At 40.2% G+C, this 12889-nt stretch overlaps 1 protein-coding gene across 1 annotated transcript in view; it reads left to right on the top strand.

The window, feature by feature from the left end:
• The window catches only part of MTR (5-methyltetrahydrofolate-homocysteine methyltransferase), a 123809-nt gene that overhangs the window by 25650 nt on the left and 85270 nt on the right, over nt 1–12889 (top strand). The window contains exons 4-10 of the mRNA XM_052641531.1: nt 1039–1108; nt 3091–3183; nt 4578–4684; nt 6725–6784; nt 7541–7635; nt 10928–11028; nt 12058–12119. Of these exons, the coding sequence (XP_052497491.1) occupies nt 1039–1108; nt 3091–3183; nt 4578–4684; nt 6725–6784; nt 7541–7635; nt 10928–11028; nt 12058–12119 (588 nt within the window). The remainder of the gene's footprint in view (nt 1–1038; nt 1109–3090; nt 3184–4577; nt 4685–6724; nt 6785–7540; nt 7636–10927; nt 11029–12057; nt 12120–12889) is intronic.

Below are 12889 nucleotides of genomic sequence, written 5' to 3'. Positions count from 1 at the left end.
TCACTTCACTTCACTTCATAGTAGGCATCTTAGTGGGTGTGGGGTAAAGGATTTGGTTTCTTTTTAATCAACACAGTGCTTCCATATTCAGTTTTTGTAAACCTGATGGAAATAGGTGGTAGAGGCTGAGATTCCTATTTCTGGGTAGAATTTTCCCCAGACCCGCCTCTGTGTTCAGGCACGTAGTCCTGAGTGCCCTGACGCTTATTTCCCTCAGTGTTGGGACTTCGTGAAATCACTTGCCTTTGGGGTTATCAAGGGAAAATGAAATTGCGTCATAATTACTTCTGTGTTATTTGGGGCAGGATTGGCAAACTTTTTCTGTAAAAGGCCAGGCAGTAAGTATTTTAAGCTTTGTTGGCACATACAGTCTGTGTTGCAGCTGCTCAACACCGGCATTATAGTGCGAGAGCAGTAATAGATAGCACACGAATGAATGGGCTTGACTGTATTTCAGTAGAACTTGTGGGCACTGCTTTGGACCTTTGTGTGTGCTTGCCTTTTAGTCATGAGAGGGTTCATGGCCCTTCTCCAGATTCTCTAGAGGTTAATAATCTACAAAAAGTTCAGACCCACTGTCTCCAACCATTGTCTGGTGAAAGAAGCCAGAGCCTGAGGGCGTTGCTAAGGGAACTGCCTAGGCAGGTATTGACAGAGCTGGTCTAGAGCCCAGGTGTCCTTTCTCCGAGGCCTGTGACTTTCCCATTACTGTTTTTTTTTTTGTTTTTGTTTTTTGTTTTTTAATTCTCAGCATATTTTGTGACATCAGCTTATTCTGATGTGCCAGATGTCCAGAGATTGCCAGCTAGCTCATGGTTTTGGGGAGGAACGTAAAAACAGTTCCCAAAGACTTGCCTTTCCTGTTGCCTTCATTGCTGGGGCAGCTGGTAGGCCTTATTGGCTAAGATTTTATTCAGACCTCAAATTAATTCACTCTGCGTTTTCTTACTGAATAAAACTGAGTTTTAGAAGGTCATGAATTCCTTACTTATTTTATGAAAGAAAAGGACAAACTAACACTTGCCATTGATGTATTAGGCCTACCGGCTGAACATGTGCTCTGCGGGAGTGGCCAGAAAAGCAGCCGAGGAGGTAACTCTCCAGACAGGTAAGGAACCTTGTTCTCCTTTTTCTTTCTTAAAAAAAACAACAAAACAAAGCTGCTCCCTTTGACATTCTTAGCTGTAATAATCTATGCTTATTGCCCTTTTTCCTTCCGTGACAGCTGGCCTACAGCAACACTGCAGATGCCATCATGTACATGTTTTTAGGTTACTTCTCTGAAGTTTGATAATCAAGCATTCAGCATCTCTCTGAATTGACCCTGTCTCCATGGGTCTGTCTCCTGCTCCGTGTTTACTTGATGTTATATCTTAATTTTATAGCTGGGACCATGGCTTCCCCATACATTTACAGCTAAGATGATTTCTCCACCTTCAAAAGCACATCTTCAGGTTTTTGAGGCGCAACTGACTGCTGTGGTCATAGTGGTGATCATTAAGATATGTGATCTTATCCCTTTTAAGCGACCCTCATCCTTGAGGTTTTCCTTACTTAGGTAAAGAGAGATTGTCTTTCGAGTGTTTTCCACTTCATACCACTAATGTCTTTGAAGGTGCTGTTGTGTAGCACAGAAAAGAGGGTGACAGTAGAGTCCGTCTTGCTGGGATTTGAAAAATGGCTCCCCAGAATAACTCACCTGCTGGCTGGCTGCCGTGGAACACTTGGGCACCAGCTGGAGGGGAGGTTTTGAGGGCGGGAAAGGGATAGAAGAAATACATGGAACCCCTTAAGATTTGGAAATGTGAAATTATTGCCAACAGGAAAGAAGTAAAGCAAAATTGTTAGGAAGTTAGACACAGCATACTAATGAAGACTGAAGCAATTTATAGGAACTCTGTTTCTGAGAGATAATGTTAAATATGGAAGGGCATTGACTGTTGCTGCAGTAGAATCACAGGGCAGAGGATATGCAGTCAGCCAAAGCAGGGAAAGATAAGAATAGTTTTCCTATACCAACATTATTGTCCAGCTTGGCGGGACTGAGGGGCGGTTGGATAAAGAATATTGTAACCTGCTAAAGGCTGGGTTATTGATTGGTTGGTAAATGGTAAAACAGAACCTTTTGGTTAAAATCACCACAAGTTATAAGCAGTGTGCCCCCTGCTTCTGTTATGATATGTAAATGAACACAACATGTCAGGCTCTTAGGAGCACCAGGACTCTAGCCTAGAGGAAAGATTATTCAGGAATTCTTAAAGAGTTATTAAAGTAAGATTTGATCTCCTTCATACTTTAACTTCAGGCTTTGTAATTATTCATTATGATTTAATATTTTCCCCCTGCAAAGGCCTTGCAGTACAGCAGTGGGGAGCGTTTCAAGATCAATGCTGCTATGAGGAAGCTTTGCAGAACCTATGTTCATGACCTTCAAGGTTTCTTAAGGGTAGGAAGAGAGAGTATAGCTGTGGTGGTGCTTCCATGGCAACTCAGACAGTAAAGAATCTGCCTCCAATGTAGGAGACCTGGGATTGATCCCTGGGTTGGGAAGATTCCCTGGAGAAGGAAATGGCAACCCACTCCAGTAGTCTTGCCTGGAGAATTCCACAGAGAGAAGAACCTGGCAGGCTACAGTCCATGGGATTGCAGAGTTGGACGTGACTGAATGACTTTCACTTTCACGTAGCTGTGGTTGATAGAAAAGGATTAATAACTGAAACTCTTTGAAGCCAGATATGAGAATTCAGTTTTTTTGCATTGGCTTGGAGGTCACATGTGCACATACTTCCTGTTTCATAATTTCCCCAGTGGGGTCCAGGACGGCCCTCATAATCAAATACTTATTTGCAGTAAAATCTATGAATTGTCTACTAAGTGGAGTAAAAACTATAAATAGCCTCTTGTAGTTCAGGTGAGGTCAAGTTTTGTTGTTGAATTAAGGGGAAAAGTGAGGCTTTTGTGCTTTCTGAATTTCAGAGTGATGGACAAAGGATTGTATTCCTGTGTTCTAGGGAAAATCTGATGGCCTGTTGACTCACAGCAAAAAGGGCAAGCTATTTAGGGATTTCACACGTTTTTCTTTTCCCAAAGGAATTAAGAGATATGTGGCAGGAGCTCTGGGTCCAACTAACAAGACACTCTCTGTGTCCCCATCTGTGGAAAGACCAGATTACAGGAACATCAGTGAGTATCATATACCATCATTGACCTTGGGCGAGTACCTCGGTGTTTCAGTAAGCTGTACATCTGTAGTATGGGGCCAATGCCAGCTTCTGTGAAGGGGTTGTTGTGACTTAAGGGCTTAGCAGTCCCTGGGATGTGGTAGACATTTAGATAAAAGTGCGCTGTTACCAGTCATTGGATTAGTATTATTTATCTTGAGTCTGTTTTCAAAGATCTGTGTTGTTGTATTTGGGCTTCTTTATCAGCTGTGGAAATAAAACCAATCAAAATGAAACTTTAAACTGAACAGTTGAGCAAACATAGATACTAGGCCTTGTTCAGTTTATAGAATAGCCTGCTAGACTCCACTTTATTTGTCAGGGAGCAGTTATAAACAGACTAACATTATACACCAGCATCTATAAGCATACTTGCATTGAAATTTTATGAGAAGGCTAGAAATCTAGGTCAGTTTAAGCATTAGACTGCAAAAAAACAAAAAGAATTAAACGGTCGGAGCCGAATAATAATACCATGTGTGGTAATGAATTCAGTGTCGAAGACAAGTTCAGGCAAGCGTGATTTGTAGATTTTGGTTCCAGATACCACACTTTTCCACTAGGAGTTGCTCATTCTGGGCTGACGTGTGGCCGGAGCTTCTTTTGGTCTTAGTGTGGCAGTGGAGAGCTTTCCTTTCTCATGCACTATGTAAGATGAAGTAGGCTACTCTACTGAATATATGTGCATCTTTCCTTTCCTGGGCGAGAGATAAATGGGGAGTGGGATAACCTCTGAGATGGAAACAGATAAGACATTTTTAACAAAAAGTTTACCTAGGAGTGGTTGTATCCTTTTGTGTTTGAGACTGAAATTGCACACCAGGCAGGCTTCTTCTCTGACAGAGTTGGTGTCAGAGGACAGGCGCAAAATCGATAGAACCACAGACTTTTACCCCAGAGGGTGTGAGAGAATGTGACTCGACCAGTCATGAATCCACATCAGTGTGACATGTTTCTCTAATTATTCCTCACATTCTTCCCTGAATTGATTGATTAAAACCATCCCTGGAAAGATCTGTTTTAAAGATCTTAAAGTAAGAGCTGGGGCTCAAGAAATCATGTCCCCCCCCACCCAGTCAGTGGCTTGTTCTCTGTTCACACGTGGGAAGTGAGCCTGTGTGCAGAGTGTTTAGGAGTGTCTGTGTTTAGTTTGCTGGTTTAACTTCCATCACTGCCATGTTTGCTGGTTTAACTTCCATCACTGCCATGTTTCTTACAAAATGTGGTGTTGCCCTTAAATTATGCGTATAAACCAGCAGTAGGTAGTTCACCTGGAACCAGGCCTAAATTTGATGTGTCCTGGGCTTTCAAAGGATACTAATGACTGATGTCCTGGGTGTGGTTTGTTTTCTGCAGCATTTGATGAACTTGTTGAAGCATACAAAGAGCAGGCCAAAGGGCTTCTGGATGGTGGAGTGGATATCTTACTCATTGAAACTATTTTCGATACCGCCAATGCCAAGGTGAGTTAAAGGAGGAAAAGGGGGTTGAGCTGGGGTGCCGGCTGGGGTGCTTCCCCTTATGAAGTGAGGAGATACAACATATTTTATATAAAGAACTTTTAAATTATGGAACTGAATATTTTCACGTATAGCTACTGTATGTGCATGGATGCATAGGTCAGATATATATGCATGATTCTAAAATTCAGAGTAAATGTATGGAGTAAAAAGGAAATATCCTCCCTGCTCCTGTTCCGTGGGGATCTAGCTGTCTTCCCGAGGGACAACTGCTGTTACTGGTGTGGAGGCCCTATGGAGATTCCATTCAGAGAAAAGTATGCATGTGAGTGTGCATATGTGCTTGTATTCCGTACATATGTACAAAGGTATGTAGTGTGTGGAATAAAAAGTAAAAAATAAAATAAAAATAAATAAAATAAAATAAAAAGTAAAAAGTAAAATAAAAAACTCCTCATACATACATTTTTGACAGTGTCTCTGAGTATAAATTTCTACATGTGAAATTGCTGCGTTAAAGAGTCTGGGCACTGTTACTTTTGATCTTCACCCTCCAGGATTGGACTCATTTATCCTCCAGTCAGCGAGCTGTCCACAGGAATGCTGGCTGCTTTCACCACACCCTCTCTATTGAACTTTTTGATCTTTTCCACTCTAATAGGTGAAAAATACTACCTTACTCTAGTTTTTATGTATGCAGTATCTCTGTCTGTGGTTTCTGATGTGGAAGAGCTTTGGGCATTAGAGGAACTTAGTTTCTGGTCTTGGAACTTAAGAAAACATGGACAGTACAGATTAACACAGCATTCGTGTCTTTACAACCCATTCTAGCTCATATTCTTTTTTACAGTGACATACACTGTTGGTTCATGTACCTACCTTGTTTATGTGAGGCTGTAAAAGTAGAGGCTTCATATTTACCTCTTTTTAGTTTTGATTGAGAGAAGGAAGAAAAAGAGTAGCTCTTCAGCTCTTCCTCGAGGGAAATATTAGTTCATGGGTGGACTTCCAGTCAGCGTTTGTTTTGTTGTAATATGTACAGTGGAAGCACAAGGTGAAATCAAGATTGCTGTGAAATATCAATAACCTCGGATATGCAGATGACACCACCCTTATGGCAGAAAGTGAGGAAGAATTAAAGAGCCTCTTGATGAAAGTGAAAGAGGATAATGGAAAAGTTGGCTTAAAGCTCAACATTCAGAAAACGAAGATCATGGCATCTGGTCCCATAACTTCATGGCAAATAGATGGGGAAGCAGTGGCTGACTTTATTTTTTTGGGCTCCAAAATCACTGCAGATGGTGACTGCAGCCATGAAATTAAAAGATGCTTACTCCTTGGAAGGAAAGTTATGACCAACCTAGACAGCATATTAAAAAGCAGAGACATTACTTTGTCAACAAAGGTCTGTCTAGTCAAGGCTATGGTTTTTCCAGTAGTCATGTATGGATGTGAGAGTTGGACTATAAAGCTGAGTGCCAAAGAATTGATGCTTTTGAACTGTGGTGTTGGAGAAGACGCTTGAGAGTCCCTTGGACTGCAAGGAGATCCAACCAGTGCATCCTAAAGGAGATCAGTCCTGGGTGTTCATTGGAAGGACTGATGTTGAAGCTGAAACTCCAGTATTTTGGCCACCTGATGCAAAGAGCTGACTCATTTGAAAAGACCCTGATACTGGGAAAGATTGAGGGCAGGAGGAGACAGAGGATGAGATGGTTGGATGACATCACCGACTCAATGGTCATGGGTTTGGGTAAACTCCGGGAGTTGGTGATGGACAGGAAGGCCTGGCGTGCTGCGGTTCATGGGGTCACAAAGAGTCGGACATGACTGAGCGACTGAACTGAATATGTACAGTGTTACCTTGAGAAAGGGGTGTGGGTTTTGTATGTCACATGGAGGACTTGTTTCTCCTCCCCAGAGAACGTGATATGTGTCTTATCTGAAGAGGCCTTGGTAAAAGAAACATTCTGATCAGCCTGTTAGACTGTGACCTTTGACACAATCTCTCAGTAACAAAGATGTCCTTTTTCTCCCTGGCAGGCAGCCTTGTTTGCAGTCCAAAAACTTTTTGAAGAGGAGTATGTTCCCCGGCCTGTCTTTGTAAGTTCTAAAGTATTTGGTATTTGCATGATGAAGTTTTTGTGTTTTTTTTTTTCATATGATCATTTTGAGGGTGGGGTTTTAGTTTTCCTGATAGAATTTTTGAGAGTATTGATCATCTTTTAGGAACCAACTATTTTAACTTCCTCTGTTTACCTCCCTCCTACCACCACTTCAGACCAATAGCAGTCTTATCTGCAGAAATGTGAAGACGAACGAATCTAGAGGTGGTTGGTGAAAGGCAGGTGAAAGGCAGGTCCCCCAGAGTCAAAGGCTGACTGTCTCTAGGGCCCAAGGAGGGACGGACTTGAAGCTGACCATGGAGCATCCACCACCAGAGACAGCAGACTGCCAGTTCACTGAGGCAGTAGGCAGGCCCACACTGCTTGCTGAGAATAGATCAGAACCCACAAGCGTTATTAGACGAATCAGATGTTGAACAGCAAGAGACCAGGATAACCTTAAATATCTGTGGAAAGTCCTCTCCCGTGGGACTGGTGGTGTGAAGCCTAAAGCTTTTCTGGGCACTGCTTTTGCCTCCCTGAGTTTCCCTTTTCTCAGCGGCTTTGGCTTTCCAGCCTCTCCCCTGGACACTCATCTGTTTCCAACCATGGTTAAACAGTGTTGCCTTAAAGTTGGAGTGCTACAGTTCTCTTTCAAGTTTTTTTGTTTTTTAAAAGCTTCTTAATTTTATTTTGTTTTTGAGACTGTATTCTTAACTCTGTGTGGTTGACTGAGTTTACTTTTTCAATTCAGATTTCAGGGACAATTGTTGATAAAAGTGGGCGAACTCTCTCTGGCCAGACTGGGGAGGCATTTGTCATCAGCGTGTCTCATGCAGACCCACTCTGGTGAGTGATCTTTCTTTCCTGCCTCCATTCCTTTCGGGGTTCATCTCTTCTGATGACGACAGCCTGGGACCTGGGCGTGAATTGCTTCTTCATATTACCACGGTATCACTTGTGTGAAATATTGACTTTCCTTGAGGTACATTCTGACTGCCCTGAGGACGTCAGAAGACCACAGCCTAAATGAATCAGTTTGAGTTACTGGGAGATTTCTTATGCTCCTTCGACAAGCCAGAGAGTTGCCTTTTTGTCTGTGAATGTTCCCCTTATAGTTTAAGACTGCCTTGGCCCAGTAAAAACACTTTAAATCTATTATCAGCACTTAAAAACAGCAAGGTTTTTTCACTCCCTGCTTGTGTAGCAACCAGAAACAGCCTAGCTTGGAATAAGGTGAAGCAGCCTAATTTGGAATACAGTAGGAATTCTAAAACTTAGATTTTTATCTTTAAAATTAACATGGCCAGGACTTTCCTGGTGGTCCAATGGCTAAGACTCTGCACTTCCAATGCAAGGGGCCTGGGTTCAAACCCTGGTCAGGGAACTAGATCCCACCACATACTGCAACTCAACGTTCTCATGCTAAACCAAAGATTGAAGATCCCGAGTGTGGCAACTAAGACCCATCGCAGCCAAATAAATACATAAATATTTAAAAAAATTAACATGGCTTTTACATTGTATTTTAAGATCTCTCTGTATTTTTCTGATCAAAATGGTGATGAGATGGAAGCTCCTAGAGTATACAGTTTCCTCCTGTGCCTTGTCCGTGCGTGTACTGCTTCTGCCTGGAGGCTGTGCCTGCCCTGCATTCTCACCCCGACACGTAAGCCTTTCAGTCCATCCCTAGGGTCCTCTCCAGGGACCTTGCCCTCTCTTACCAGCCCAGGGCAATGTTCTTCTGAGAGTGCTCTGTGAGCTTTTATTATAGTGTTGGCCATAAAATAAGAGTCGTAGACATTTATTGGGAGTTTGCTGTGTGCCAGGCTCAGTTCTAAGTGCTTTATGCTCTTTTAATTTTGGCAACAGCACCTTGAGGTAGCTGTTTGCTCTTCAGATCTTTTGTTTATTTTTTGAGTTGGGTAGTTTTCTTATTGTTGAGTTTTAAGAATAAAAAACAAAAACTTTGAATACCATATATGTGTTTTACAAATATTTGCTCCCAGCCTATGGCTTATCTACTCATGCTCTTAAAGTCTGCTCTTTCATTGGACAGAAGTTTTTAATTTTAGTGAAGTCCAGCTTATCAATTTATTTTTCTTTCATGGAACCTGCTTTTGGTGCTGTATCTAAAACTCATTGCCAAACCCATGGTCATGTAGATTTATCTCTTGTGTAATCTTTATATACATATTTATATCTTTAATAGTTTCGCAATTTACAGTTAACCATGTTGCATTAATTTTATGAAAGATGTAAGATCTGTGTCTAGATTAAGTTTTTCAAATGCGAATGTCCAGTTGTTCCAGCACTATTTCTTGAAAAGATAATCCTTTCTCCATTGGATTGCTTTTGCTTCTTTGTCAAAGGTCAGTTGATTCTGTTCTAGATTCTATTCTTCTGCGTTGCTCTGTGCTCTCATCAATACCAGAGATTCCTTTGGCTTTTTAATGCATCTTGAAGTCAGGTAGTATCAGTCCTTCTTTGTTCTTCCCTTCCAAGAGTTGTATTAGCAATTCTGGGTCGTTTACTTCTTCATGTAAACTTTAGGATCATCATTGATATTCACAAATAACTTGCTGGATTTTAATTGATGTGTGTGAATGTATATAAAATTGGGAAAAATTGAGGTCTTAAGTATAATAAATCTTCCTGTTCATGAACTTAGGATATATCTCCATTTATTTAGATCTTCCCTGATTCCTTTCATCAGAGTTTTGAAGTTATACACAAGTATTTCATTTGTTTTGGTGCCATTGTAAATAGTGTATGTTTTGTATTTCAAATTTCAATTGCTCATTGCTAATGTTTAGGTAAACAGTTAACTTTTGTATATGAACCTTGTACTTTACAGTTTGGGTTCAAAGAGCGTTTTAGATGATTCTTTGGAATAGTAATAGTCTTACCTGTGAACAAAGACAAATTTGTTTCTTCCTTTCCAGTCTGCATACCTTTTATTTTCCATTTTCTCTTAATGCCCTCTTAGGACTCCCAGCATGACATTTAGCAGGAGGTGAAAGAAGTCATCCTTACCTTGTTCTAGATCTTGTGGGAAAAACATTTAATTCTATATCACTAAATAGATGTGCTTTATCCAATGTGAGAAGTTTTCTTCTGTTCCTAGTAAACTAGGAGTTTTTATCACAAATGGGAGTTGTGAATTTGTTAAATAAATTTTTTATTGTGGAATAATTTCAGATTTGCAGAAAAGTGGCACACATGGTATAGAGAGTTCCTGTACGCTCTTCAGCTATTTTTTTTTAATCTAGTTTTTTCTAATGTGACATCTTGCATTACCTGTGATACTTTCAGCAAAACTAAAAGCATATTACTGTTATTTAAACTCCACACTTTATTCAGGTTTCAAGTTTTTCCACACTGTTCTTTTTCTGTTCCAGGTTCTAATCTAGTATATCACGTTGCACTTAGAAATCATAATAAAAGGAAAAAAGTAAAATATGAAAAAATAAAAGATGACATAGTCCCAGTCACTTCGTAATTAATTCTTCAATTCCTGAAGGCCTTGGCTGCTCCCTCTGAGAGTGGCTTTGGAGGGGTTTTAGCAGCTCTGCTTTGATCTGTTTTGAGTCCGCAGTAAGTTTGATTTGCAAAACACAGAGCTCCTTGGTTACAAGTAAACCCACTTAATTTATAAGAGGACAAATTCTAAGTCCAAGGTCACATTGCAAGTCAGTTGGAGCAAGGGCCAAGTCTTCGTCTTCTAGACTCCCAAAGTGGCTTCCATATACCATTAATATTCCATCTACCTGCAAGATTTTCCTTTTTCTTTTCTCTTCAGTATTGTTTTCCAGTCAGTGTTTATTAGCTGTGGTAATTTGCAGACATTTTTGTTTCATGGTATACCAGTGATGAAACTGTGAACTTATTTTTTTATTTATAGTCTGGATCCTTAAGCTGTAAGATCATCTAATGTTGGAGACATGGGCAGAAATGTTTAGTGCTGCAGGGAACATCAGTGAGGTGGCTTTGACTGGAGCTGAACTAAATGTGCTTCAAATCAAGAGATTTATTATCTGCTTGGTTTTAAATATAGTCCTTTCCTCATCATAACTTTGTATATGTATAAATATTTAGAATAAAAGAGGGTGCTTCTGATCTCTTCTTTTTGTTTTTTCAGCATTGGATTAAATTGTGCTCTGGGTGCAGCTGAAATGAGACCTTTTATTGAAACAATTGGAAAATGTACAACAGCTTATGTTCTCTGTTATCCCAATGCAGGTATGTGTTTCAGGGGAGTCACACATAGGAGAATCCAGATACACAAGACCTGGGTAGACACGGAAACAGATCTGGATTAAAAGAGTTTGTTTCGTAGATCTTAGGATATAGTCAGCTTTTAATAGGAATTTTTTAAATGAAGAAACTTGAGTCTGGACAACGGTTTCCCTCTAGATATGAAAGAACAGTTTGGCTTGGCCTGAAAGTGTCAGAAGCGGACAGAGCTTGGGGGAATGAAGCCTCATTGCTTAACTGACCAGAGTCTTGGAATTGGTGACAGTACTTGCCATGTGGGCATGGCCAAAGTGATGGGCGCAAAGACCCTGTGTGAGAGCCCTCTTTGTTCCACTGTATCAACAAATGAGCAGATAAAGAACCTGTTACTTTTCCTCTTTTTAAGTTAGGACTTCAAATTTATGGTATATGAAAATTCCTAAGATAAATGTAGACAATTTTTAAGCTGTCCATGTAATATTGATAATCCATCCTGGGTTAACCAGATTTCCTGGTGTATATTTTTGAGCATTAGGAGTAAGATAACTAGAAGTGGATAATAAATGAAACAGGAAATTGGGTGATTAGATGCTGCAGTCTTATGTGGGAAAACTTACTTGAAAGGGGATGGGTTGTGTTTTGGTTGTTTTTAATTGCATGCCTGGTGCTTGATAGTTCAAAGGATGTGTGGTACTCCCTTACACCTTACCCCCTGGCAGCTAGGTGACTAGAATTAATTTCCTTTATAGGAAGGGGAGGGCTAGAGGTAGAGGAATTCTGTCCCATGTAGTAGTGATGCTTTTCTTTGAAATGGAAAAGAAATAATGGATATTTATTTTCTGCTGTGATATTGTTGTTGTTTGATATGTTGTCTCTGTACGTATTATGTTTAATATTAAGAAATTTTATTTTTTTAAGTAATCTTGCTTTAATTATAAATAAAAAGTTTTCTAGCCTTTTAACCTAAAGCCTTTACAAATACTATGTCTGTTTGTGAAAATAATTTCCAGTAATGGTTGAAATATGCTTTCTTAGGTCTTCCCAATACCTTCGGTGACTATGATGAAACTCCCCATATGATGGCCATGCACGTGAAGGTCACGAATCCGGTTTTACTTGGTTTTTAAGAGATAAAGAAATGGACTTTTTGATTTAGAATAGTTAGACGTAGACTTTACCTCTAAAGAAAAGCCAGTGTGTATATAAGAAATAAGAGCTTATGATGAATGAATATGATGGAGGCAGAGAAAGGGGCTTCTTGTCAGCATCCCTCTCATAGTGGAAACAAGTGGATTCCCAGTGAGAGCCAACCCAAACTAACTGAAACTCATCCTCTGAGCCCTCCCAAGTGGTCTTCTCCACCCACCAAACTGCTAGGTGGAGTTAACATCTCTTTGCTCCCCACTGTCATCTCCCCTGCTCTCCTTCTCTCCATATACCTTCCATCTTTGAAGTCCTGGTTCACAAAGCCGTATTGCCCACAACTCCTCCTTATTTCTAACCCCTGGGTCTCTTTTCCTCATTCGTTGGATTTTTAGCTTCTGGCTTATTGACATTGTCTCCTAAAGTATTTCTGACTTAATTCTTATGATTTCAATACCTTATGTAGATGTTCTTTCCAGTATTGTCACTTCTCAGTTCCTTGAGTTCCTCTTTCAAGTTATCTTGTCCTTCAGGCCAGCTGTGGTTAAACTCCCGACCCACATTATGCATTATGTAACCTCTATCACTTGCGGTCATTGGAGTACTTGAAATGTGGTTGTTGTGACTGAGGGATTGAATTTTTGATTTTTTCAACTTTTGAATTTAAATTTAAATACTAATAACTTAGATGTTATTGGAAAATGCATTATTCAGTTCACATTCA

Source organism: Budorcas taxicolor, chromosome 5 (genome assembly GCF_023091745.1).
Source record: "Budorcas taxicolor isolate Tak-1 chromosome 5, Takin1.1, whole genome shotgun sequence".
NCBI classification, from domain to species: domain Eukaryota; kingdom Metazoa; phylum Chordata; class Mammalia; order Artiodactyla; family Bovidae; genus Budorcas; species Budorcas taxicolor.
This window is presented reverse-complemented; position numbering and strand designations above follow the sequence as displayed.